The sequence below is a fragment of the Microtus ochrogaster genome, linkage group LG3 (genome assembly GCF_000317375.1).
Source record: "Microtus ochrogaster isolate Prairie Vole_2 linkage group LG3, MicOch1.0, whole genome shotgun sequence".
NCBI classification, from domain to species: domain Eukaryota; kingdom Metazoa; phylum Chordata; class Mammalia; order Rodentia; family Cricetidae; genus Microtus; species Microtus ochrogaster.
Window position 1 is genome coordinate 4,994,348 of NC_022029.1, and position 27,986 is coordinate 5,022,333.

Below are 27,986 nucleotides of genomic sequence, written 5' to 3' on the forward strand. Positions count from 1 at the left end.
ACTAAACTGAAATAATTCTATGAAGGAAAAACTCAAGAAAAATCTCAATGAAAGCTTTGCTGTCAGAAGGCATTAGGTAGGAAGAAGAAAGTCAGAACTTAGAAAAATGTAGAAGTATGGATTCAACCATAAAAGGTCAAGGAGAATTTTCTTTTGATGTATGAATGGGAAATGGGAAGTTTGGGGGATGATAAAGGACAGTCCTTCAAATTCCAGCTATATGACAAGCATACCTTAGAAAAGACATAGAAAAATTTCTTCAGTAAAGGCAAAGAAGAAATTCCCCAAATTTAGGGGCCAAAAAAGATGTCCATCTATGTCCAAGAAGCACTTAGAACAGAAAGTAGGACAGGTAAATAAATTTCCCATTGTATTTTATTGTTAAAGAATTTAAAGCACAAGATAAGGAAAGTACATCAGAAACTAAAAGAAAGAAAAACTAAGAAATCATACCACTTAAAGAGGCAGGCCAAAAGAATAAAACACCTGACAGAAACTTTTAAAGCAAAGAAGACCTAAATACATGTATTTAGATTTCCGAGAAACAAGTGATATTTCGAAATTTTTTTTTATTGAGAAAAAAAATTCCGCCTCCTCCCAGCCTCCCACTCCTCCTGCCCTCTCCCCACTCCTCTCCCCCTCCCTCTCAAGTCTGAAGAGCAGTCAGGGTTCCCTGCCCTGTGGAAAGTCCAAAGTCCTCCCCCCTCCATCCTGGTCTAGGAAGGTGAACATCAAAACTGGCTAGGCCCCCACAAAGCCAGAACAAGAAGTAGGATCAAAACCCAGTGCCATTGTCCTTGGCTTCTCAGCAGCCCTCATTGTCCGCCATATTCAGAGTCCAGGTTTATCCCCTGCTTTTTCAGTCACAATCCAGCTGGCCTTGGTGAGCTCCCAATAGATCAGCCCCACTGTCTCTGTGGGTGGGTGCACCCCTCTTGGTCCTGACTTCTTGCTCTTCTTCTCCTTCCTTCTGTTCCTCATTGGGACTTTGGGAGCTCAGTCCAGTGTTCCAGTGTGGGTCTCTGTCTCTATCTCCATCCATCGCCAGATGAAGGTTCTATGGTGATATGCAAAATATTCATCAGTACGGTTATAGGATAGGATCATTTCAGGTTCCCTGTCCTCAGCTGCCCCAGGAACTAACTGGGGACCTCCCCTTGGGCACCTGGAAGCCCCTCTAGGTCCAAGTCTCTTCCCAACCCTAAGATGGCTCCCTTAATTAAGATATGTGCTTCCCTGCTCCCCTATCCAACCTTTCTGTATCGCAGTCATCCCGTTGCCCCAAGTTCTCCCCATCCTACCCTTCTCACTTTTTTCTCCCCTTCTCCCCTTACCTCCCTCCCACCCCACCCTTAAGATCCCGATTTTTTGCCTGGCAATCTTGTCTACTTCCCCTACCCAGGAGATCATGCTCAACCTCCTTAGCGATCAGGGAAATGCAAATCAAAACAACTTTGAGATATCATCTTACACCTGTCAGAATGGCTAAAATCAAAAATACCAATGATAGCCTCTGCTGGAGAGGTTGTGGAGGAAGGGGTTCCCTCATCCATTGCTGGTGGGAATGCAAACTTGTGCAACCACTTTGGAAATCAGTGTTTCGGTTTCTCAGGAAATTCGGGATCAACCTACCCCTGGACCCACTCTTGGGAGTATACCCAAGAGATGCCCGATCATATGACAGGGGCATTTGTTCAACTATGTTCACAGCAGCATTATTTGTAATAGCCAGAACCTGGAAACAACCTTGATATCTTTCAATGGAGGAATGGATGAAGAAAGTGTGGAATATATACACATTAGACTACTACTCAGCAGTAAAAAACAATGACTTCTCAAATTTTGCATGCAAATAGAAAATACTATCCTGAGTGAGGTAACCCAGACCCAAAAAGATGAACATGGGATGTACTCACTCATAATTGGTTTCTAGCTACAAATAAAGGTCAGTGAATCTATATTTTGATATCCTAAAGAAGCTAAATAAGAAGGTGAACCCAAGAAAAACATATAGCTATCCTCCTGGGTAGAGGAAGTAGACAAGATATTTCGAACTTTTACGGACAGCAAAAAGTCTTCAGTGACAAGTCTTTACTGTATACAAGAGCATTATCCACAGCATCATACATCTCAAAGTGTAATCCATGAGAAAAATATTGTCATTCTCAAAACCTACATACTATGTGCAAACACACCTAAATTATATCAACAGAAAATAAGACCAAAACCAAAGAGTACACATTGTTCCTGGTGACCCATGAAGCCCTCTATAAAATCAACTTTGCACCAGAATGTAAAGTAATACAAAACAATAGAAAAAGATATATGAAAAGTGAAAAAACATTCTGAATTCTACCAGTTCAAAATGGAACAAAGCTCTACATCAGTGTCCATAGAGACCTTAGACAGTACATAAACTCAGAGGCTAAACAGCAATCTCTTTAGCTAAATTAACCAAAAGAAACCTAAAGACACACTAAAATTTTTTTATTGCACTAAACTATAAAATCTGAAAGAAACAAGTGTGTTTCTAAATGTGTATGATGTATAAAATTAAACTAAGATAAAAAAATGAATTAAATTGACTTATAACAACAAATAAAATAGTAGTCGTAATAAAAATTCTCTCAAACAAAAAAAAAAAAAGAAAAAAATGGACAGATGGAGGTGGGAGAATTTTCCCATATGTTCAAAGAAAACCTACACCAATACTCCTCAAATTATTCTGAAAAATATAAAATGAAGGATCAAATTAAATTATGCTTATGAAACCAACATTATCTGATACCAAGCAGAAAAAGAGTCAATAAAAATAGACGATATTCCTGTATAACAAAGACTGTAGTTTAACACCAGAGATGATATATGGGACAACATACATAAATCACTAAAAGCACCAGCCACACATATAGACACGAAGACATAAACCAAATGATTATCTCATTATCTCTAGATTATCATAAAAAACAAAACAAAACAAAACAAAAAACAAATTTCAACAAACTACAAATTCCTTTGCTATAAAGTTGACAGAGAATAGAAGGAATCAAAGGACACATGTCAGGATAATAAAGATTAATAAAGATAGTAGTAAACAAAACTACTGTCAACAGAAGCTAACATTTTTATACAGGATACTATATTGAGTAAATAATCACTATTCATCATGTAATACATATAAAAGGATTTGAATCAAGACTAAGATTTTTAGTTCATGTTTTGTTTCTTTTGTTAATAATTTTTTCCAACAAAAGTGAAATTATGAGACACAGAATGAGCATTGATTTTAAAATTTTTATAAAATTTAGAAGAGTCATTATAATAGGTACAGCTAGGGAACCACAATTTTGAAGATTTTTGGTTCATATCAAATGTTAGACAATAACCCAAGTAGAAGTATGATTGAAAAATTGAGGAGCATAAATTCATTTAATTACTTTGGTGGGCAGAAATAATTTTAAAAATACCATTAGATTTTTTAAATTACTTTATAAGAGAAAAATTGAAAATATCAAAGAGGTAAATGTAATGTATAAAATTGACATATGTCAAGCAGAAACTAAATTATTGGAAAAAATAAAACTTTGTGCTGTGGACTTATTATATATTCGTAAGTAAAGAAGCTATAATATGTATTTGTGATGTAGATACAAAATGCATGTGACTTTGTTCTTACATTAAATACATTTGAGGGTATTCTTCATGGTTAACAGGAAGAAACTTCTACTTAGGTGGTTGTGGGGTCAGAGTAGGTAAAGCAAATTGTTCCTTAATTCACACTTGAGTTCCATAAGAATCTAAAAGTTCTTTACAAATGTGTGGAAAAGTGGGCAGGATATATCTAATCAATTATTTAATTTTGAATAGAGCCAGGGAAGTCATAGGTGTAATCTCTCATATATGTTATAGGAAATGCCCTAGGTGCCACAGATTGGGTTTTAAGTGATTATTATGTAGAATATGGTATCTGTCCAATGAAATAAAACAAATGCTCATTGTGTGTATGTGTGTATATGTGTGTTTCTATATGCATAAGGAAGTGTGGTGGGGGGAAACTTTGGGGGGATAATTAAATCCTATTCGTTTTATTTAGTATCATTTGTGAAAGACTAAAAATCCAAAAAGTTTTTACTGCATAATTAGAGATAGGAAAGCTGTATTCAGTTTTTGTTGACACTTATCCTGCATATTAGTTTCAAAGATTGAATTTTTGGAACACATTGGATTTTAAGTAATTTATGACTTAGTTATATCTATTTATCATTATAGTTATCTTCAGGTAGTAACTTAACATTTTCATAGCATAAAGGACCACAAACACATTTTCCACATTTCTTCTATTTATTTATGATTAATAGAAGAAGCTTTCAGAAAAATTTTGTCCTTGTAATGTCTTCATGCCTGGTGTGTCACAAGATCAAGCAAAACACTTTTCTTTCAAAGGATCAATATTTTTTATTTAACTTTTACTGACTATATGTGCAAGATATTTTTAGAACTAGCAATAGAATGGATTAAAATTATATTTTCATTTAATGTTAGTAGCTAAATTAAAATATATAATGAATATTTCATTACAAATGTCCCCAAATATTGCAGAGAATATACATGTATTCAAAATTAAACAAGGAGAAACAAAATAAAACAAAACAAAAATTAGTTGCAGGTTTCCTGACATTCAAATTTAAATATATTCTACATTTATATTTATCCAATCTAAGAATTTAATTTTAAGGGTTTCAAAGATATGTGTCATTCCCCTCTGTATGCTATGAATATGTTTTATTACCATTGATTAATAAAGAAACTGTTTTGACCAATAGCTTAGCAGAGTAAAGCCAGGCAGGAAATCTGAACAGAGATATGGGGCAAGAGTAGGCAAAGTCAGAGATGCCAAGAAGCTGCTGAAACAGAAAAAAACCCAGAACCTTTACCGGTAAGCCACAGCCTCGTGGCAATACACAAACACATAGAAATCGGTTAGTTCAAGATGAAAGAGCTCGCTAGAAATATGCTTAAGCTATTGACCAAGCAGTGCTGTAATTAATATAGCTTCTGTGTGATTATTCAGATCTGGGCAGCCAGTAAACAAATGAGCAGCCTCTGCTTAGAAATGGCACCCGGTGGATAATCTCACATCACTAGCCACAATGTGTATGAATTCAATATTGTCCTGCCCTCAGATCATACATGTCTGGAAGGCCACGTTCAATTTATAGTTAGACCATCCTTTCCAAAAGGGCAATCTTGTCACATCCATCTTCTGCTTGAGATTCTTCATTGATGCATTCATCACTCTTGAAGCAAAGCTGAAATGTCTTGACACTTCAATGTTTGGTGTCCATTATCATTCTATCGCCTTTCCTACCCTGCCAAAAAAATTTGCAGTGCCTTGAATATATTGTATTTCCACTGCTGGAAACTATTCTAATTTTTTTTTCCTACAAAATATTCTCTCTCCTCCTAACAGGAATAATCTTGTAATATTTTAAATTGAAAAACAATGCTCATCACCTAAATGTTTCAGTGCTTTATGTAATCATAATTTATAATTTTCTAGGCATATTTCCTAGTTCTCTGAATACTTAATATAGAACATATCCCAACGTTCTAAATCATTCTAAATTGCCATTAGTCTTCTTAGAAATAAATCTACGGATGCTTTCTATAATATAATATATATTCTTGTGTTGCATATGGTACTTAATATGTGTCTGTGAAGTAGAAAGAAGAGAAAAAAAGATGGAATGTAGTAATTTTATACTTAGCATATTTAAGATCCAAACAAAAGGAGAAACAGAAAATCTATTTTCTATGGCAAATTAGCATATGTACAGCACGGTATTTTTTTTCAATTTTCTGAATTGAATGAGAAATTGTGTTGATTTTTCTAATACTTACAAAGACATTAATGTGCAGATAGTGTAAAAATCTACAGCTCAGAAACATCAATTTATTGACTTATCAAATATATTGTCCAATTATATGGAATTCCTTTGTAATTAAAACATAAATTTATTTATCTCATCTCCAGCTAGGCTTTGAAAAGAGAAGATCTGTTTAACCTTTAGGTTTACATCACACTAAGGATTAAACTGTACTTCTAGAAATATAAGTCAAAGAGGGTTGACGAGAAGTCACAGTACTAAAAATGATGGCATCTGTGATCCTCTCATTCAGTTCTCTTTCTGAATTTTACTCTGTGATGAGTAAAATTAAACATCCTCTGTCCCATAATCAAGCTAAAATCCTAAGCACACTTACTGATAAATGTAAGCCATGTAAAGCTCTGCCATCATTTTATAGTATTTATTACTATTAATCATTTTAACAATATTTAATTTATTTATAACCCTTTCTGCAGTTTCCCTCCTATATACTATTTTCTAAGACAATGTTTTTTTCATACAAATTCTCCTAGTATAACTTTCCTATTATAAACAACACAAATGTTCTACAAAGTGTCTAGTGGAGGAAAATAAGACTCCATTTCTTCTGCCTGTTTATGGCAATTCTTGCCAGTAGCTCAGCAACTTGTACACAGTCGACTCTATATTAATCTTCCTCCAGAGTGTTAGTTGATTCCTATACAACCATATGTCTCTGGTAGCCAACCACTAATAGTGAGACGAGATCTTTTAATCAAATAGTAATTGTGTAATATCAGGTATTATTTTATGATCAATCAGATCTCAGTAAGTATCATTAAATAGGAAAGTAAGTTTCTTATTCCTCTCTAAAGTACACATCTTCCAAAATTCGCTAAACATATCTACCGGAGAGAAACTTTAATGATTAAAAAAGTTGTGGAAAGGAAATTGTGAAGTAAGGGCAGATGTTTGGTTCTTCTGAATTACATAATATGAGAAAACCCTGAGCAATGTTTACTCTAAAGGACATCTAAAAATAAGCCGTGGTGTCACATGCCTTGAATCCTTGCACTTGAGTGACAGCGGCAGAAGTAGTTCTGGGACTTTGAGGCCAGCCTGGTCTACAAAGCAAATTCTCAGACAGTCAGAGCTATTACACAGAGAAACCCTGTATGGAAAAGCAAACTAAACAAACAAACAAAGGTCACATTTGAAATTTTTAAAATTAATGTCTTTTCTCTTATCAAAATGGAACTGATATATAGAAGGAAATCAAAATAACAGGTATATCTATAAAAAATAATATTAGCCATGTCCCTGGTGCATTGAGAGAGAGAGAAAGAGAGAGAGAGAGAGAGAGAGAGAGAGAGAGAGAGAGAGAGAGAGAGAGAGAAGTTAGAGAAAAGACCCCAATTTCTTCTTCCCATCATTACTAGTATAAAAACAAACCTCAGTTTCAACTTTCCTTATTTGCCCTTGCTTTATCATCAAATTAAAAAATAGCATCATAAAATGTGTTATCTTAGAATCACGTATCTTAAATGAAAGAAAGAAGAAATGTGGAGACAATATGAGGAACTATACAAGAGAAACTTTCAAATTAGTGGAACATTTACTTCATCCTGTTTTTACACACTCATTTTATAAATGCAATATAAAATTCTTCTTGTTCTTCTATTCTGTCATGTGGAATATAAACTCGGTTGCATGATATATGGTTTGTATAATTTGGACATATCTGGAGAGATCATTTTTCTTAGTAATGTTTATATATTAGCAATTAGGCATTTAACAGCAAATAACTATAACTACATATAGATTAAAATCTATATTTTGGAGTTATTTATTTATATATTTTATTCATTTTTACATGTATATCATATGATCAATAGAAGGTAAATATTTAATTGTATATACATATACACACATAAATATACACACATATACATAGCTATATAGCTATGTTTTTGTTTGTTTGGGGGTAATGTGACAGCAAGCGCTTCTCTAGTTCAAGGAGAAGATCTGTTTCAGACATGGTCTAAGCTGTCAGGGGGAAAGATGGTTGAAGTAAGATGTGGCAAGACATGCTAAATGTATGCAAAACTAGAAGAATTGCCATTAATATTATTCAAAATCTCTGCAGTAGGTGTTCAATGCCACCATTGTGGCTTCTTGAGAGACATTTATGCTTAGTTACAGCAAAGACTTCAACCCATGTTTTGTGAATTCCTCCAAGTGCTGTACACTGGAGGCTTTTAAAAATAAGTTAATGAGGATAATGAGGAGCTGCCCTTGTCACTGCAGCTTAGTGGTACTCAACACATGATAACATAAATGATCATTTGAGAATAGAGGCAATATTTTCAAAATTCCAAAAACAGTTTCATTGATTCTGCTTTTGATATAATAAATAATCCTTTTTCATATATTTTGATAAATATCTTATTTATCACATTATTTATATATTTATTTAAATGCAAAAGTTTTATTGTGATCAACACAGTTGTCTCATGAATGTTGCATGATCATTTTGATATTTTTACAAACTGTTTTCAGAAGTAATTTTTCTTTATTTAATATGTGAATTCATAACCATTTCAAATAATTCAGAATATGGGATTCTTTTTGGATGTCAAACAACTTGAAACAGAAAATAATTTGCTTAATATTCATTTTTGAAAATTTTATTCATAACATTGATTTAGTAAATGTGCCAGTAAGCTTGTTAAATACATTCTCAAGAATTTCATTCCAATGGAAAATATTTTAATATTTGGTCACTTTTGTTATTGTATCAGTGAGATAGTTTATATTCAATGAGCAATAGTCAAGTCAATATAAAACTAATTATTGCTAAGTTAAAAACATGAATATTTGGGAATTCAAAATCTGAAAGGCATTTCATTCTAAGCCATCCATTACATTTTAAATTAGTAAGTACTTACCTATTTGTCCAGACATCATGATAAGCATGTTATTTCATAGCACCTCAGAAACTAAACATAAATAATGGTATTTTGAATTTATTACCTGGATAAATTATATTAATGAGGATTTTTATATATCAAATATTTAATGTAGAATTAAAATTAGTTTCTTATTTCAGTTTAAAATATAACTTTATAAGATCAATGTAGAACTATTTTTAAAGCTTTTTTATACATTAATTCTGTTTTGATAATAACTTTAAATGCTTCTTTATGTAAATTATAGTTGATTAAAAGAAAACACTACTTTGTATCATTTTAAAGATTTTCTGTTTTAATTTACTTGTCTCTTCTCTAATTTGGATGCTGTTGCTATCCTATTGGCAGATGAATTTTATTAGACCATATTAGATACAGCTTTGAACTTGTTGCAATTATTGCAATTTGAAATGCAAATTAACTTCGATCTTACATACTTAGTGAAATGCTACTATATGCTTAATAAATTTAGTAGCGTTAGGCATAATAAAAAAAGGCGTCTTTTGATTTTAAACACCAAGTTTCATGTGTTGGCAATTCCCCTGAAAGATTCATGTAAATGATGCTATATATAGGAAGAAAAGCAGGGTTGGGGAGCAGACTCGTGGCTAAGAGCATTTCTTGCTGTTGCAAAGAACCCGAGTAGAGGCTTACACTTCCTTGGAGAGCATGCATGAGTCTGATACACAGATTTACATGTACAGAGTAAAGCACTCATAAAATAATAAAAATAAGTCTATAAAAATAGTTTTTTAGGAGAAAAGAAAGCTACAAAATAGCTTCCATGAAGGAAAATAATAAAATATGCAAATTATGACTAAAAGATAATTGCAACATTAAAAGTATTTTGATTTAAATTTTTTCATTTGTTTTGGGAATGAATATATGAAGTTTTGTTGCATTTTTCATTTAAATGTTGATTACATTTTTAACCATTACATGTCCTTAATATTTGTACTTACTTTGCAAAGTTTCATTGACATGATTCAGAGAAAAATACTGAAATTAAGAAAATGACAGTACGATCAAAATAAATAAAAAGCTAAGAGAATGATCCTGTAATGGAAAGGCACATTTAATGCATTCATTTTTTAATTTGGGGTCTGAACACTCATATTTAGAGGATATTTTTTCTTAACTTCTTAATAAATTAGACAATAATTAGAAACTAGTGTGCCATAAAATTGGAATTGGTGCAAAATTTAATAAAAAAATCAAATCTAGTCATGTTAAAGATTTAATTTTGTTCATTCTATAAATTTTACTTTCATAGTGACTTATGCTTCTTGTGTATTTATTGTTAATGTTATTAAACTTTTACAAGAATAATTTTATTAAAATGCATTATAAGTCCAAATTGGATATTGTACATACCATTTCTGAATATTAGAACTTGCATGTGTAGCATACATCATTCCCATTGTCATGATTCCAAATGTGACATACTTATGATTTGTATAAGCATGTTTTGTATATGTGTATCATTTCATTCTTCTTTTGTTATGCTGGGGAATGTCTTAGTAGTAATAATAAATTTATATTTTAGATCTATTTTGTGTTATAAACATGGTATTTTAAAATATAACTCAGGTTAATTACAAGACAATCTAATTTTGTTAAAAACGGTTTTTATACATAATTATATTGAGTAATGAGCAGGTCTTTTGAATGTACATTTCTTCCATTAATTTGGTTGTATGTCTCGTTATGTTTTTCTGTGCTGTTGAAACCAATCATTTTGTATTTGTGAAACAGCATACTTCATTTTATAAGAAAAAATTTAAACACTAAATATAAGAAAGGACAAACTATTTTATATATTTAATACTGCCTTGTTGATGAACTCAATTCTAAGGTATTTTACATATTTCATAATGCCTTGTAACTGCTCTTCATTTTAGGGACTTTATCAACATTGACAGTTGCCACATGATTTTTTAAATGTGAGGACATTTTAAATGATTTTGAGCTATTAAATCTATTTAATTCATTTACATACTTAAAATATATTTATATGATTGAAAAATTTAATGTTTCTTATACTCTCAACTTAAAGTGGTCCCACTATCATTGTTCTGAAATGATTTATGTTTGATGTAAATAACTACAAATATATATAAGATGTTAACTGATGTTTCCACTGCTTTATTAGAGGGTTAGGTAGGGCTCTTATAAACATATCTAACTATGATAAATGTAATTCTTCCTTTTATTTCATTAATCATATTTACTCTTTAATTGAGAGATGTCTTAATATTGTCAGTAAACCCATCATGATAGCAGACTACATTATCACATGTAAAAAATGTTCAATGCATTGCTTTTAAATGTTCAAATATCACACTTTCTCAAAGTGATGTTTCTGAAAGTATAGGTCACAGTAAATCTGTTTCCTATACCCGCTTGGAATTCCTTTTTTAACCATGAAAGTGTTAAAAATGTGACTTGTCAGTGGTAAAAGTTTATAGTAATATATCATTTAAATATCCTACTTATTAATGATAATCTGATTTGAACAATATTATTATTAAATCAATTCATTCATTTATGTTTACTTTGTGTATTTTTGAGTGCCTACTCTATTTTAGACACAAGTCAAGTCTAGATGTAAGTCTGTAGCAGGTATTCAAATATCTATATCTACACTTGGCTTTCATTTTAGTATGTTAATAGGAGGAATAAGAGTATGGTGTTTGCTAAAACATGACTGATTTATAAAATACCTGATGGAAAAAACATTTTTGTCTATACTTTAGTTTAAAAGGAATGGAGTATCTCTTTCTTAATCATTGAATCTTCTTATATTTGGAGTAATGGAGAAATAAATTTTACTATCACCATTGATCAAAGATAGACATTAAAGCTCTCAAGCCTTCAACACTGGGTTGTTTGAAGAGCCTTTTTCTAAATTATATCAAACTTGTTTTCAAATTCCCTGTTTAATCTGGACTTGTATCTATGGCCTGGGTGCTGTGAGAAATTGGTTCTGGAAGTCAATCAGAAACTTTCAGGAATAATTAGACTTGCAATCAAAGCCTGTTTTCAAGAATCAAAAATCAACAAGAAAATGTTTTTCAGATGCACGTTTCTTTTCAAATTGATCATCATAGCATTGTAGTGGAGTGTGTTCTTTCAGCTCACATGCCATGCTTTAGGTATAGTGCAAATTTCTTTATTTTTCATAATTTCATTTTGCCTTGTTTATAGTTAGTTGATTTACTTATTTAAAACTGAAAGTCTTGAAGCTAGATAGGTGGTTCAGTGGATAAGAACACTTACAGCAGAGCTCCTAAAGAATACAAGAATTGAGTTACAGAACCTACCTGGCAGGATTCAAAACCACTTGTAACTCCACCCTGAGTGATCTGACATACACACACAGACACACACACACACACACACACACACACACACACACACACACACACTCACACACACCAACCCCCCACATGCATACACTCTTAAAAAATAAAATTATAAATCAAATTGAGTTTTGAATGCTATAGCGAAACAATACAAATGTTTAAGAATTACGTTTTCATTTGGCTTCCATAGAATTGTACAGCAGAAAGCTTAACTACATTCACCTTCACAGTCTCTCATGTCAGAGAAAGGACTCAACATTGCAACATGGGAGTCATGTGAGCAGTTTCTGTTTGTCCATAGAAATAGAGAGAGAATACCACATTAAATATTAGTTTAGTAAGTAGCATAGCATATTTGCATAGGCAATGTAATACAGTGGATTCTAATCTTCCTCCAATAACATGGAAGCAATAGTTTTCTGTTTGATATTTCAAAATGCATTTATTAGTCAATATGATCTATTAATTTGTATTTATATTTCTGCTCTGCTTCCTTCATTTATAATATTATATAATTCTTCTGAGGCTATAATGAGATTGATGAGCATGAAAATTCATATTGAAAAAGTCCATAGTGATCATATATACACATTCCTGCCTAGAAAAATGGTTTTATATTTTTCAGCCTTACTTTTTTAGTTTTATGCAAACAGAATTACCACACCCACTAATACGTGAGCAGCACAAGAAAAGAAAAACACAAGGTAGATATCTATGACATTTTTTGAACTGATGCTGCAATTTACACTTTCAGGATGGTTAAACAACATTGTATATGTTTGTCAAAAGGCCTAGTTAAGCATAGTTGACTTAAATGGAAGCTATTTAGAAGTATATCTGAAAATAAATCATATATCACTCACTTATTTTAAAAATATGCAGAAACCTAACCCTTTCAGTTTTACTAATTGCTCAACCTACAAAATTGAATTATTATCTTCTTGTTAATAATTTAAAGATTCATTTAAATATGTCCTTAATAAGTTCCATGATCCTACGATAAGATTAAATTTTATTAAATAACAAACAGGCCAAATAAAATGTACAACCTGTACAAATATTAATTAAAAAGAAATCCTAATTTGGAAATTTAATTTAGAAGTGAACTATGTAGTTCTATATTTTCAGCTAAAATAAACAGTAGTAAGATACATACATATAAATGCATGTGTATAAATCAGTATTCATTCATATAATACACTAATTATGAGTAGAAATACAAATTGCTATTTTAAATAATTGTTGGGAGAAAAATCTATCCCTATAAATATTTCCATTGAGTATCGGTTGCTTTCACTTATAAATGAAATTATTTGTTCACTTTTATTCATTTTAAAATTGCTTTAACTAAAATTTAAATAATCCAAATAATGCAAAATGCTAGGTATTTTTAGACAGTTTATCAGCTGTATAAGAAGAAAAGTGCTCATGTTTTCGAATGTTTTCCCTGGCTGGATCCTTGCCTGGCAAACAAGATTAAGATGAACACATACACATAATACTTTGAGCACCTCACTTTTTCACCACTTTGTTTTTCATTCATGCTTTGGTTTCAATTTTTCTTTTTCACTTGCATTTCTAAAATAATAAAGCTTGATATTTTCCCAGAAATTTGAACTGATATGAAACCAGATATTGCAAAGCATAATTTTGAGAAAAGTGTGGTTACATAATTATTTATTCTGTCAAATATGTGTCTATTAAAGTTCATCTGGTGAACTAAAAAAAAATCATTGATGGAGGGTTTCATAAAGAATTTTCTCCTCCAATTTTGTCCACCTTAATGTATTCTGTTAGAATGTTTTATTTTGTCTGTAATTGCACTCATAGATTGATAAAAACAATCCTGGGGGCGGGGAGGTCTGGAGGATTTCACATTTTAGTGGTGTGCTTGTGTTTTACTTCACCGTGTTGATTATCCTTAAGGTAATAGTAGAAATATAATTTATTAAACTTATCAAAATCCTATAAACTTCAAAAGAAAAAGTTAGCATCTAGTGCTACTGTGTCCCACAGGTTCTCCATTGACCCACACTACCTCCACTGGTGAGTTAGAGGAGCATATCAGGACTGCCACTGGTGCTCTTGCTGTTGCTAGCACACCTGCAGAGGTTACTGCATCCAGGGCTACAGCTGTCAGCAGCCATAGACTTTCCGAGGAGCAGCGAGTGCAAGAGACAAGTCTCAGAGATTCAGGTCTGGATCACAACACATCCAAGGACCAGCCCTCTCCTCATCCAGCAGACACACAAAGTACAAGGAGAAGACCACGAAATGCTGAACAGATAGAAAGAACTAAAGAACTTGCAGGTGTTACTCATAGAGGTATCGATGTTATTTTACTTGTGCCCATTTAGTTACAGACAAAGCTATACTTGGTGATGCTTCCAATTAGAGAAGGAGTTGAAAGAGAGCCCAGGTGTAGAAAATGAAGTAAGCAATTTGTCTCTCCGATGGCTTCCTCTTTTTCCTATAGTTTGGCCGAATTAAAAAGTTAATTTGGTGTAGGAGAACAATGTAAATAATAAGAACTGAATTATAATAATTTGGAAGTATAGAAATTAAAAAAATAAATCAAAGTACAATGAAAATGATTTAGTGGGAGGGTTAAAAGTAGAAGGGATAGCACAAATGAGGGATAAATACCTGTTTTTCTTACCATAACATTCAATTTTGAGAAAAAAAGCAGAATACAATTTTCTATAAATAATTGCATATGTATAAAGACACAGAATGTATACCCCATAGGAATTTTAAATATTTGCATAAAATTTAAAAGTGTTATTTAGTACTTAAGAAAATTAAATATCTGTAGAAAAAGGAACTAAATCTGATGTTATTTTATACTTCATGATGCTATTCTTTATTAATCATTGCCTGACATATATAAATCTTTTTGTTTTAATTTTCAAAAAATAACAGCAATAGCTGATATTAAGAATCAAAAATAACAATTAATTTAGATTGTATTTTTAAGAAAGAGTAAATTTTACATATTGTAAAATTTCACCTCAATTAATACAGTCAACTTTTCAAAAGTTGCAGAAAACAGGAAACAGATTTTTAGGTTTCTAAACAATATAATGCTTAAATACAGAGAAAAAAACTCGAAGTAGTATCAAAAATAAAAAGATCATTTCTATCAAGATATGGATGATTGGAAAAATATATCTATTGAACACATCGAAAATATAATAGGTGTTATATCCCATTTTCCTTCTCAAACTCACAGATGTTCTTTCATCTGCATGTGATGTATGTAGTGTGCCTGTGTGTGTTTTATGCAGATCATGATATATGCACTTTTTAATACCAATGCTGAGGACATACAGAAATCAAGATTTTGTGACGTAAGTGCTTAGGATAGAAAATCCAGCGAACCACATCTCCAAAGAACGTTTGTTTCCATGTGAATTTATCCTAGAAGTACTTGCAATGGTTCTTAAAATCATAATCCAAAGTAAAATTTTAGCACTTAGCAATTTCATCTAAAGCATTCTATTAAGATTATCCTTTTTCTCTATTCACATTTTCCCATGAATATTGATGCTCATAAGAGAAAAACATGATACTAAAATTATATTTAAGTCACCCCAAAATTCTTATTACTAGGAATAAAGTTAGCCATAATAGCTATATCACTCAAAAGAGGAAACAAGGTGACTTAAAGTTTGTTTCTCTATAAACAGTTATGAAAATTAAGTTTTGCCCAAATTTACCAATACATTTTGTGGAAAACTATAGATTTACAAACCTATAGTTTTTTTATATATACACTAGCATAGTTGCTACTGAGATTTAAAATTGAAAACTCAGTAAATACTGACAGTAAGTATTTGTTGAAAACTGGTTGCTTATATAAAGTAAATCTATTCATATAAATTTTAACGTCAAGATGTTTACGTTGATAGATTTGAAGTCATGTATCAGCTGCTGTCAGAATCTTTTAGTGGTGTTTAAAAGACTTGTTTCCTTCCTTTGTTTATTTTAAAATGATGATTTTATACAGGACTCTATGAAAAATATTCTTCATGATTTTTATGTTGCCACAATAGAGAAAAGATTATGCAGAAGGCATTTAAATGTTCTTTTATTAATTATTATTTTCATCCATTTAGTTATTATATTTGTACAAAATTGAATTCAATTATACTGGTCCTACTATTAGCTCCAGTATCTAAAAACATATCTGATTCTGTTTATCCATTGAATTTTTTAGCTTTAGAAAAATGTTGCTGATAGGGTAAGGCACACATTAGCCATGAATATTCCTTTAAATGAGCATCACTCCTATTATCTAATGGGAATCACAGTTTTGACAAGCCCTAAAATAACAGCTACATTTTCTGACATTAAACAGTTTTCAGTGATATGATTCCTAGCAGGTATAAATATCTAAATTGGGGTTGGTGGGTGTCAAAGGCTTGGTCTTTAAAAAGAAAATCTTCTGGTTCATACTAAACACCTGAGTACTTCCTGAGAAATTGAATGTTAATGGAGCCATGTATTACATGGCCTCTGCCTTCAAAAAGTTCTTCCTACTAGTACATAGAGAAAACTGGTGTATTGAGATTTTATACAATGTTAGAAACAGGTTATTGAGTGTATGTGAATCATTGAAATGAGAATTAATACAATCCAAACCGTTCACATTCTTCTCAATTCTCTATAGTTTCCTTTATGGGACAGCCCCTATCGGGCCCACACTTAGTGATGGCATGGAAACCTATAAGCTGAATATTACTTCAGTCTCAAAATTTATCTCATGAAACTCTCACAAACACTGCAGCTTTCTTTCTTTCTTTCTTTCTTTCTTTCTTTCTTTCTTTCTTTCTTTCTGTCTGTCTTTCTTTCTTTCTTTCTTTTTCCTTCCTTCCTTTCTTCCTTCCTTTTTTCCTTCGTTTCTCCTCTCCCTCTCTTTCTTTCATTGTCTTTTTACTGTAATATGATTTGTCTTCGAGTTTGGCTAACACACCATGCTTTGCTTCTTATCACCTTTAAATGATTTATTTATTTATAACTGATTTATTTTATTTTTATGATTGTAATATAATTACACTGTTTTCCACTTTCCCCTTTTCTTCTTTCTAACTCTGTCATAGGCCACTTCCTGTACTTTTTCAAATTCATAACATTTTTGTTAATTGCTATATACATGCTTACATGTGCATTACATATATATTTCTAAATACATAATACATACACACACATATTCATTCATACATAAACACATTATATATATACACCTTACAGTGAAGTCTTGTTCCTGTCTTTTACTGTCATTTTAGATTTTCTTTTAAAAGATTTTTTTTTTACATTGCGACGGGGCTCTGCAACTTCTCATCCTTCATTTGCATAGATGGTTATAATTTCATCTCCTGATATGAAACTGTCATCTCTAGAAACATATCTAAACATAACTTGCTTTTGGGATGTGTAGGTAAATCCTAACAATAGAACTTACCTTGTATAATCTTAGAAACTCTTAGGATACAATGTTCCAAGAAACTATCCCCGTTCTTCTTCACTGCATTCACTTTTACTAGTGTATTTGGTACCATGTATGTATCCAGAAAATGTCTGTTAAAATAAAAATTAAATATTCACTTAAGTTGCTGAAATTAAAATGAGTATTGCTCATTATACTGCCATAACTATGGTTCCTTTTTTTAAAAAAATACACTTTTTATTTTCTCACTATTTTAACTATTTTGTTAAAAATAAATGTAATATAGAAAATAATATTCTCATGAAACCGCACTCATATGGTGCTAATTTCTGTATGGCTTCAAATTTCAAATGTCTAAGAATGAAAAGCCCTATGACAGGTTTTGTACATATTTTCAAAACAAAAATATATCTTTAATTAAACAGGAATAAATTATAAAGTCAATCAATTTTATTTTAACACACCCAGAGATGGTACAGTGCATGCTATTTAGCTGAGGTTAATTATGCCCTAGAGCATAAACATTGGAAAGTTTCGTGTAGTGTAGTTTTCAGTGTTCATAAATTAATGGTGTTTAGTACTAGAATACTTTTCTATTTCTCGTTACCTTTTTACGCCTATTGCAATTAATTTATTTTGGTAAATTTAAAAATCATTAGTAGATATTTGTAGATCCTTTTACAACTCTTCGAATAAATTGAAGTATCTTTAGTTAGAATGCATGGTACTTAAAAACACAGCAAGACTGCAAAAGCTGAAATTTAGTTTGGTAATGGACACTTGGTTGTAGGGGACTTAAGTGCATATATATATATATATATATATATATATATATATATATATATATATTTGTGGAAAGTTAAGTTTCCTGTCGCTATGTCCATTTTTATAAATAATAGTTTTTTTTAAATTAATGGATAGTTTACAAATAGTTATTTATCAATCATCTTTATACACTCTCCCTAGGAACAAATTCCAAATGCTTTTCCTATGTAATCAAGTGTACTTTCAGATTAATATAAGTAACAGAAAGTCTATGGGAGCACTGAATTCAAAGCACAGAAATCTTCTTTGAGACATCATTCTGTTCTCCTTGTTTTGCTTTCTGATTTAAAATAATGAGTTTGAGACCATTGCCACAACAAATAAGCAAATAAATATTCCTGCTGCTTTAGAGGAATATATTTATTAAAAAAATTAAGAAAACCGATTTCAGACTAAGTTTTTAACATATGCTAGTTGTTTTATTATTATCATGACATTTAAGTCTGTAGAATTTTACTGAACAGTATGTGATCAGTACAGTCCATGTCACAGACTAGTGCACCGTCTCTAGTGTTTATTTACCCTCCCCCCCCCCAAACATCTCCTCCTTTCTAATTTACCCTGTCAATCACTGGTATCTGGCTAAGTAGTCTCTCTATGTATTTGAAATAACTGAAATTTAACTTAAAAAACATTTTCCTTACAGTATTTTAAAAGATACTGACGCAAGTGCATAAATAAAAAGTACTTGGAAATAAAAGTCAAAAACTCAAGTCAAATGGAATTCATTCTTGAACTAATAATAGAAGACAGATTAGGGGTTGAAAGTTTGTAATTGTGTTACTTTAGTTGAACCTATAGGAAATACTCTCAGTGGATATTTGTGATGAATAGAAGTATAAATCCAAAGCCAGTTTAAAATTGCTAAACTGTGTTTAAAGGATGATGATATTAATGTAAATAAACTTAAATATGTGATATTTTATTAAAAATTCATATATTTAAATTATAATAACATTTGAATAGTAACAATTAAATATTATTAGAATTATTTAATTTGATTATAAGATATATTTTGAAATTATTTCTTAGTATATATATATATATATATATATATATATATATACACACAATTCTCTGTAGAACTAACTCTAAACCTCTATGAACTAAAGAAAAACAACTAAGAATTTATCTCAATGAAAGCTTAAATATGTAACTATATAATAAAACACACAATATCTGCTTTTTTCTTCATTTATTTAAATCTCAGATAATGTATTATTACACCATAATTTTCTAAATTACTTTTTGGAGAGGCTAAAGGAGAATCTAGAACTCATATCAACTGAGTACTATTCATTCATTCTCATTAATTTATTCAGTATTCAATTTTGAGATTATAAATTATACAGAATATAAGACTGTATAAGATTAACATTTTAAATAGAATTTAATAATAGATCATAGAAATACTTGGGTATTTTTGAACAAGAAATGATCAGCCATACCATAGTAACAATAAATTCGACATATAACAGCATTCATTCATTTTATTATATTTTTTAGAGACTATAACATAATGATATCTATTTTTTCATATAAAGGTAATTAATGTCATTTCTTAGGGAATATTCTAGATGACTGTAACTTTTATAATGAAAATATCTGTATCTTTAACCAAGGATGTTGCCTCTACAAAGACAGAATGATCATTAATCTTTTTTGACTTCCTAGTATAAATTAACAATATGACTTCAACAATATATGGAGTGAAATATTTGTACAAGGTTTCTAGACATCACCAATATTGGCTTTGCAGAGAACAGTGACTCTTTCACAGTTCACTTAAAAATAGTGTTTAATATCCATAGGGTGTTATATTTTTATAAAATTATTGTTCGTTGTCTATCACTGAGGATGACTATGAAGCAGACTTCCTAACAAAACTAACACTAAAAAAATACACTTTAAATATCACTCTCTCGATTAAAAAAGGCTACTTTTATTTTAGTCTTAAGAGAAATATGCTGATTTAAGCATCATATTCACTGAGTTAAGCAATTACATTAAAAACAAACAGAAATTTTTACTTTTTTAATATTTATTTATTCATTATGTATACAATATTCTGTCTATGTGTATGTCTGCAGGTCAGAAGAGGGCACCAGACCCCATTACAGATGGTTGTGAGCCACCATGTGGTTGCTGGGAATTGAACTCAGGACCTTTGGAAGAGCAGGCAATGCTCTTAACCTCTGAGAAATCTCTCCAGCCCCCAAAATATTTATTTTTTATTATGTATACAATAGTCTGTCTGCATGTATGCCTGCAGTCCAGAAGAGGGCACCAGACCTCATTACAGATTGTTATAAGCCACCATGTGCTTGCTGGGAATTGAACTCAGTACTTTTGAAAGAGCAGGCAATGCTCTTAACCACTGAGCCATCTCTCCAGCCCCAGAAATTTTTACTTTTAACTTGCATTTCAAGTAAGTTCTTAAAAACTTATATAAGATTCAAATAAAATCTTCAAGCACATGGCATTTTTTAAAAATTATTTAAAGTAGATTCTTCTCTCATACTACACATCCCAACATGGTTTATCCTACCTCCACTCTTTCTAGCCTCCCCCCGCGTTCCCCCCACATACAAATACACCTGCTCCCTCTCTATTTCCTCTTCAGAAAACACCATATTTTCAAAAGGCAGACAGATAAGACAAAATAGTATCCAGTAAGACAAGAAAAAAGTCCTATGAAAGCTGGACAAGACAATCTAGAAGGAGGAAAAGAGTCTCAGTTGTAGGCAAAAGAGCCAGAAATACACCACTCCCACTATTAGAAGTCACAAAAGAACACCCAGCCTAACAATGTTAGCAGAAAAGCAGAGTTCTTGGTACAGACCTAAGTAGGCCCAGTGCTTGTTGTTTAAATCTCTGTGAGCCCAGACTCGCGAACACAGGGAACTTAGAAAGACAGGTCTATGTAGAGAAAGGGTTTGATCTAATACAAAGCTTTGGCATCATTATTAAAACAGACCATCATCTGTGTCAAATAATTATTTTATGCTAAATATGTGCATGCCATTACATTATATGATCTCTTCTAAATATACTTTAAATATTTTCAGGTAATTAGTAGTGTTTTCATGTTTTGCTAACTTTTTTGCAGCGTATACAATATATTGTTTAGGTTTGCTATGGTTTAACTCTCATTGGCATCATCACATTGATAAATTTACTTTATAAATTATTTGACTGAGTTTTGATGGATACGGACTAAAGTCCATCCAGGATAAATTTACTTTATACATTTTTTTGACTGAGTTTTGATGGATATGGAGTAATGTCCATCCAAGAATCAGTTAGTAAACTTTTGTTGCAAGTTTTACTTATTGCCAATTATGGGATGATGTCATTGGGATGAATATTAGATCTTAACTGAATTTTCAAGAAAAAAAGTTGCATGGATAAAGTGGTACAGAAAGAGGATTTGTCAATTATAAGAAAAGGAAAACTCAAAAATGATTAAACATCTAGATGAAGATGAGTGTAAATGATCTGTCCTGTGTGATGTCTCTTGTGTGATGTGTCTTAGTGTTGGAACAAAAGTTAAGAGAAAATTTGTGTGAGGAAGTCTATTCTAGCATTTTTAAAATCATATAGCAGCTGCTTTTTGCATACTCCTAATTCACAATGTGAGAAATAAAACGTTCAGACAGATTGTCCTGAGATAGCTGGGCGAGTAAAAAGCTTACAGTCCCTGGGTTTAATGAGCAGAAAACACATGGTGGAAGTAGATAGAAAATTTCTCCAAATTTTCAACTGACAAAAAAATGCTCACTAGGGCACACTCGTGTGCAAGTGTACACACACACACACACACACACTCACACACACACCAATCAATAACCTGGCAAGTGTAAAATAGCAGATTTCCAAAGTCAGGGTGAAGAAGAGACAAATTGTATATTCCAAAAGCATTTCAAATAATCCTTCCATAATGCCAGATTATAGTCCTTTTTTTATTCTGAAACTGTTTGTGACATCTGTTAATATCACATATTAATTTACATCTCATTCATCATGCTCTGGTTGTCTTGGTTGTTGAGATAATATGTGCTTATTTCTCAATATTTAAATTAATAACTGTTTTACAAACAAGAATGGAAGAGGTTATTGCTATCATAAAAAAAAAGTCTAAGAATTTACTCTGTGTTGGTCTCGTGTGTATAAAACCAGCTTTGTGTGCATTTTCCTAGGGCCCAATAACATCTGTGCCTAAAATTCCCCAAACTGTCTAGTTAGGATTCAACTGTAGCTTTTCTTTTAGGACAGATTATTCCTAAGGCTCAATTAGACTGGTTTTTCTACTTTCTTCACTACTATGTTCCACTATATTTAATTACCTATTCGTTTACTTAAACTTATTTTCTGAACATATAATTTATTTGATTTTTATCTTTCTAGTTTTCTATTCATTTTCAGTCCATTTCACTGTTTTTTCTTTTATCTGCTGCATACTCGTTCCTTCTTTTTCCTCCTTTCCATTATTTTCTTTCCGCTTTTCTTTCTTCATGTAAATATATAGTAATGAAGAAAAGTGAAAAAAAAACCCTTCTTCATTAAGTTCCTAATAGACATGAAAAAGGCATTGGGTGATAACCTGCTAGTTATAGATGCTGTGCTGAAATCATAAATGAGCTGCATGAGAAAGGCTGGCCCTTTTGACTTGGGAAATGAGTGAAGGCCCGTTGGAGTTACAAAACTGAAAATGAGACCCGAAGAACACCAATGAGACCACCATGGTCATAGAATCGCTCTGCATTGCCCTCGAAACAAAGTGAAAAATAAGGCAAAGTCTGAGCTTATGCATCCACCTAGTGTTTGAGTCTCAGTTGAGGGAAAACAAAAAGTAACATTTAGTATCCTGGCACCAGCACACAAAAGGAGAATAGCACAGATGAGGTGGATTATGGGGAGGAATTGAATATTTGGCCTGAAACATCCATTAAAAGAATCTAATTAATTGGCAGCAGAATTAAATGGGAGATAATATAATCTAATGGAAAAGTAACAACCAGGAGGTGGTGTTTCATGACTTAATTCCAGCACTGTGGAGGTAGAGGTCAGCAGGTGAATGAATACCTGTGAGTTCAAGGCATGCCTAGTCTACAGAGTGAGTTTCAGCCTTTCAGAGGGAAAACCAGGACTTCACACACACACACACACACACAGAGAGAGAGAGAGAGAGAGAGAGAGAGAGAGAGAGAGAGAACAGAAAAATTTTCATGAGATTCAAGTAAATAAGAAGAACAGGCTTAAAAATATCCAAAAGTCCAAATAACAGTTACTAGTGACTTGGCTCCTACATATTAGTCTAGGGTTCTCAAAATTCAGCGTGGATCGATTTTCAAACTGGTGTGTTCCAAGGGAGGAGGTGACTTGAAAGTGTTGAACTGCTGTCTGTTCTTCTAAATTTCAACGGTTAAGGTTCTGGTGGGGGATATTTAATAGGTATATGATTATCATGTGGAGACAGAAACATATACCAGTACTACTCTGTCAACTTGTTCCGAGATCTTGTCCTCAGTTAAAATAATATAACATTGGTAAAATAGGATCATGCTGTACTCGTGACAATAATCCAGGTAGTCCATTGTAATTTTATAAGAAAATAAGTTTGCAAATTGATGAATAGTGATACTATTGCAGTCAAATTTTAGTGTATAGTTTTGAATTTTATCTTACATTCTCCACCTGCAGACATTGTTTTTAATGTGCTAGTCTGTTTAAACAAAAAAGAAATGAAGAAATACTTTTCCATCTCTTAACATGGTTTAAAATAATGAATGGCTAACAGATTATAACAAAATATGATGACAATACACAAAAAATGCTATCATACTAATGTACTCAATACACATATAAATCTTGTATTTTTGTAGTCAAAATGCTTTCACTTGCTTGAATTCCCAGGTCATATCTTCTGATACTGAATAACATTGATTTTAAAACAATTTGAAAGCATAAATTACAAAGGAGGGAGAATGAATAACAAAAATTCAGTCTATATATGATTTTTTGTAATATAAGTTTACTTGGTATTTTGAATACAAAAAGTTTGATACTAGTATAGTAAAATACATGTAACAAACAGAATTGTCAATTTTTGGATATCATTACCTAAAAATATTTATCTTTTTTTTTCTTATTTTTTTCTCTTGCCATTTTCTGTATGCATTTTATGTGGAAAATTGTGTTCTGTGTTGTTTTGTGATGATCTAAAATTCTATGCTTAGAACCATCCTGATATCTTATTTAAACACATAATTGTAGACTATAGATCATGCCCATCTTCTGTTCTATTTTCTTGTTTCATCATGTTTATGATATTATCAAAGCAACATCATTCATAACACTAAACATGTTCTTATATTTCTAATGTCTTAAAATTTGCTTAGAAAATGATGCTTTGGGTGAAATAAAAGAAAAATGTTTTCTTACATTTTAAAGTTGTCACATAAACTATCTGACTGTCAATGGAACTTCTGACAGTATTAGGTAGTGAAAGTTATTTCATTTGAACATGAACACTTTGTGATTATTAATTTTAATATTGTTATCCAGTGTTACTTATAACTCAAAGCATTCACTTGATTTATGCTGAATTTATTATTTTGGACAAACCACCTTTTTATATATCTTAGAGGAGGACTTTAGGGTTGACTACATTACTGAAATAACTCCATTTTCTCATAAAATTCTCTTTTTTACTGGCACTATATTTTAGGTTTTTGTACACCTCAATATACTCAATAATAATTAATTCTTTTGATTTGATTGGCTTATTTTTATATTAGCGTGCAATTTGTTGCTTTGTATAAAATAGGCAAAAATGGGAGCTAATAGTGTTTGATGAATTGATAGTAGAAAAATGGGTTCCTGGGAATGGCTGTGAACGAGTATAACCCCAACACTGGGGAGGTTGAGACAGGACGATTTGTTGAGGATTGTGTAGTTATTTTCCTCGAAAGTGGAAAACCTAGCCATTCTCTGTCTCAAAAGTAAAATGTACAATTAAGGTAGTCTCCAATGTGATTATAGGAGAAGGCCAGTTCAGGCACTCTCTTCACTATTGCTTGGAGCCTTAGCAGGGGTCATCTTTGAGGATTCCTGGGAGATTCCCTGGCAGGAGGTTTCTCCTTAACCCCAAAATGGCTCCCTCTATCAAGATGTCACTTTCATTACCCCCCCCTTCTTGCTGCCCCAACTCGACCAACCTGAAATCTCATGTTCAGAGAGCCTTTTTATTCAGTAACAGATGAAATCAGATTCAGAGATCCATAGCCAAGCGCTGGACTGAACTCCAGAAGTCCAGTTGAAGAGAGGGAAGAGGGATTACAAGAACAATGGGAGCAAAGATATGACAGAGGAATCCAAAGAGAGACGTGACCTGAGCTCTTGGGAGCTCACCGACTCTTAACTCCGAACCTACAGGTAGGGAGCCTGCATGGGGCAAACACAGGCTCTCTGCATGTAGGTGACAAATGTCTATTTGTGGAGCCCCTAGAAGTAGGATCAGGACCTATCCCTGGAGCATAAATTGGCTTTTTTTGTATCCTATTCCCCTTGAAAGGAGGCTTTGTCCTTCCCTATTTCAGAGGGAGGTTCTTGGTCCTGCCTCAACCTGAGGTGGAAAACTATGTGGAATCGGATGCAAGGCCTGCTTATTTCTGTAGGAAAAAGGAGTGGATGGGTGGTGGAGGATAGACAGGAGATGGGGCCAGGGAAAGGGAAGAGAGGAGGGGGGGGAAGTGGGAAAAAATGTAGAACACACAATTAAATCTTAATAAATTGAAGAAGCTAATTTTAGACAAGAAATTAAAATAAGTATGTTTTACTTCTTTTCAAACTGTTACCAGACACTAATTTACCTGTAAAAGAGGTGGTCACCAACACATGCCATGTTTTTTTTTTCTTGGTAAAATATACAAAGTGACTTGAATCTCCACTGATGCTTGAAATTGATACCAAAGAAACGTCTCTGCCTTTTAAAGTAGAGGAAAACAGTCCTGTGTTAAAGACATTTTTATCGTCTTCAGAATTATTTCAAGGCATTTCACCCATTTTGCAACAAGCTGCCATTCTTGCATGCAGTTCTCAGAGCATATGGCAGTCCTTCTGTGAGCAGAGTGAAGTCACACGGTTTCTCTTTACACTCTTCAGGAGAGCAGTGTGGTGTTGAGTTTGGTTATGCGTTGTGTAGGGTATTCTTCCCTTCACGATTACATCATCCGTATTCTGAATCATGGGAGATTGCTTTTAATGCAGATGCTTGAACTTTCCACAAAATGTTCTGTTCAAAATGGTATTTCTTCATCATATCAGTAGAGCTTTTATGTAACACAAATTTCCGGAATTATTATATTCAGTTACTTAGTGAGTTTTGTGCTTTTTCTTTAGGTATAAGCTTATAATAAAGCTAGTGAAAGTATGATCAGGTTTTCTGGACTTTTCCATTAGGAAGAAATGAGACCAGTGGTTTTCCTAAAAAGAATAGATAATTAATACAATTTCATGTAACAGTTATATTTTCACTACATTTTATATTTTTAAAACAAACTTCCATATTACAGAACAGCAAACACAAGATAAGTTTTGTGCTGTAAGAAAATAACTAATGCATTTGTGTATTGGGTCATAAATTATGTGAAGTTGCTAAGATATATTAGTATAAAATGTAAATAAAAAGTAGATATTATTAATTATTTAAAATTCATAACATCAAGTAACAAGAAGTAACAATTGGAAAAGAGTAAATACTGATTGGAAATGATAATTTTATCATAATTCAAAGTGTTGTCTGGCTACATAGACTATTGTTATTCTGTATCTAGATAAAGGTGTCAGTGGTAGCACGGAGGTTTGAGAGTCGGTTCTTGCCTTCAGCCATCTACCCAGCATCCTTTATTTCCATGTCTGTATAAAGGGAATAATAATTATTATGTAGATTCTTGCTTGTCTGATTTTAAAAAGGCACCACCATCTTCTTGATCCTGTATAAAGACAAAATATATTCTAGTAATATAAAAACCTTATTTCTTGAGGAAAGTTAAAGTGAACTTATTAAGAAAAAAGTAGCACACTTATTTTTAGTTGTTCATTGGCTTTTATTGCTCAAGACAATTGACTGCTGATAAAATGTATTAGTAGCAAAGATATTTAGATATTCCTATTGTTGTATCTATAATCATATCAAAATAGATTGTAATATTAATTCAACTCAATCATTTGCTAGAATATATTTTTTTCTTGAGTTTTGCCATCAATTCAATCTTTCCAACTTTGATGTGGCAAAGACATTTAATTATCATTTAATTGGATCTATCCTTGTGAATTCTTTATTTCTTTTTGAGAATAAGATTCCGATAGGAGAGTGCAGTTGTGTGGTCTTCATCTTCAAAACATTTTCTAAGAAGCTAGTAACCCTCTAATAGAAGAATAATTGATAGTTACTCTTTTTTCTTTATGATATCATTTGAAATATTCCAGAAATATATATATATATATA

The 27,986-nt window shown here is 31.9% G+C and overlaps 1 protein-coding gene across 2 annotated transcripts in view; it reads left to right on the forward strand.

The window, feature by feature from the left end:
• Nucleotides 1-27,986, forward strand: part of Csmd3 (CUB and Sushi multiple domains 3) — a 952,990-nt gene that overhangs the window by 334,946 nt on the left and 590,058 nt on the right. The window contains exon 7 of one of the 2 annotated variants that reach the window (XM_026785886.1): nt 14,218-14,526. The exons of the other annotated variant lie outside the window; for it this stretch is intronic. Within the exon in view, the coding sequence (XP_026641687.1) occupies nt 14,218-14,526 (309 nt within the window). The remainder of the gene's footprint in view (nt 1-14,217; nt 14,527-27,986) is intronic. 2 annotated transcript variants of the gene reach the window in all.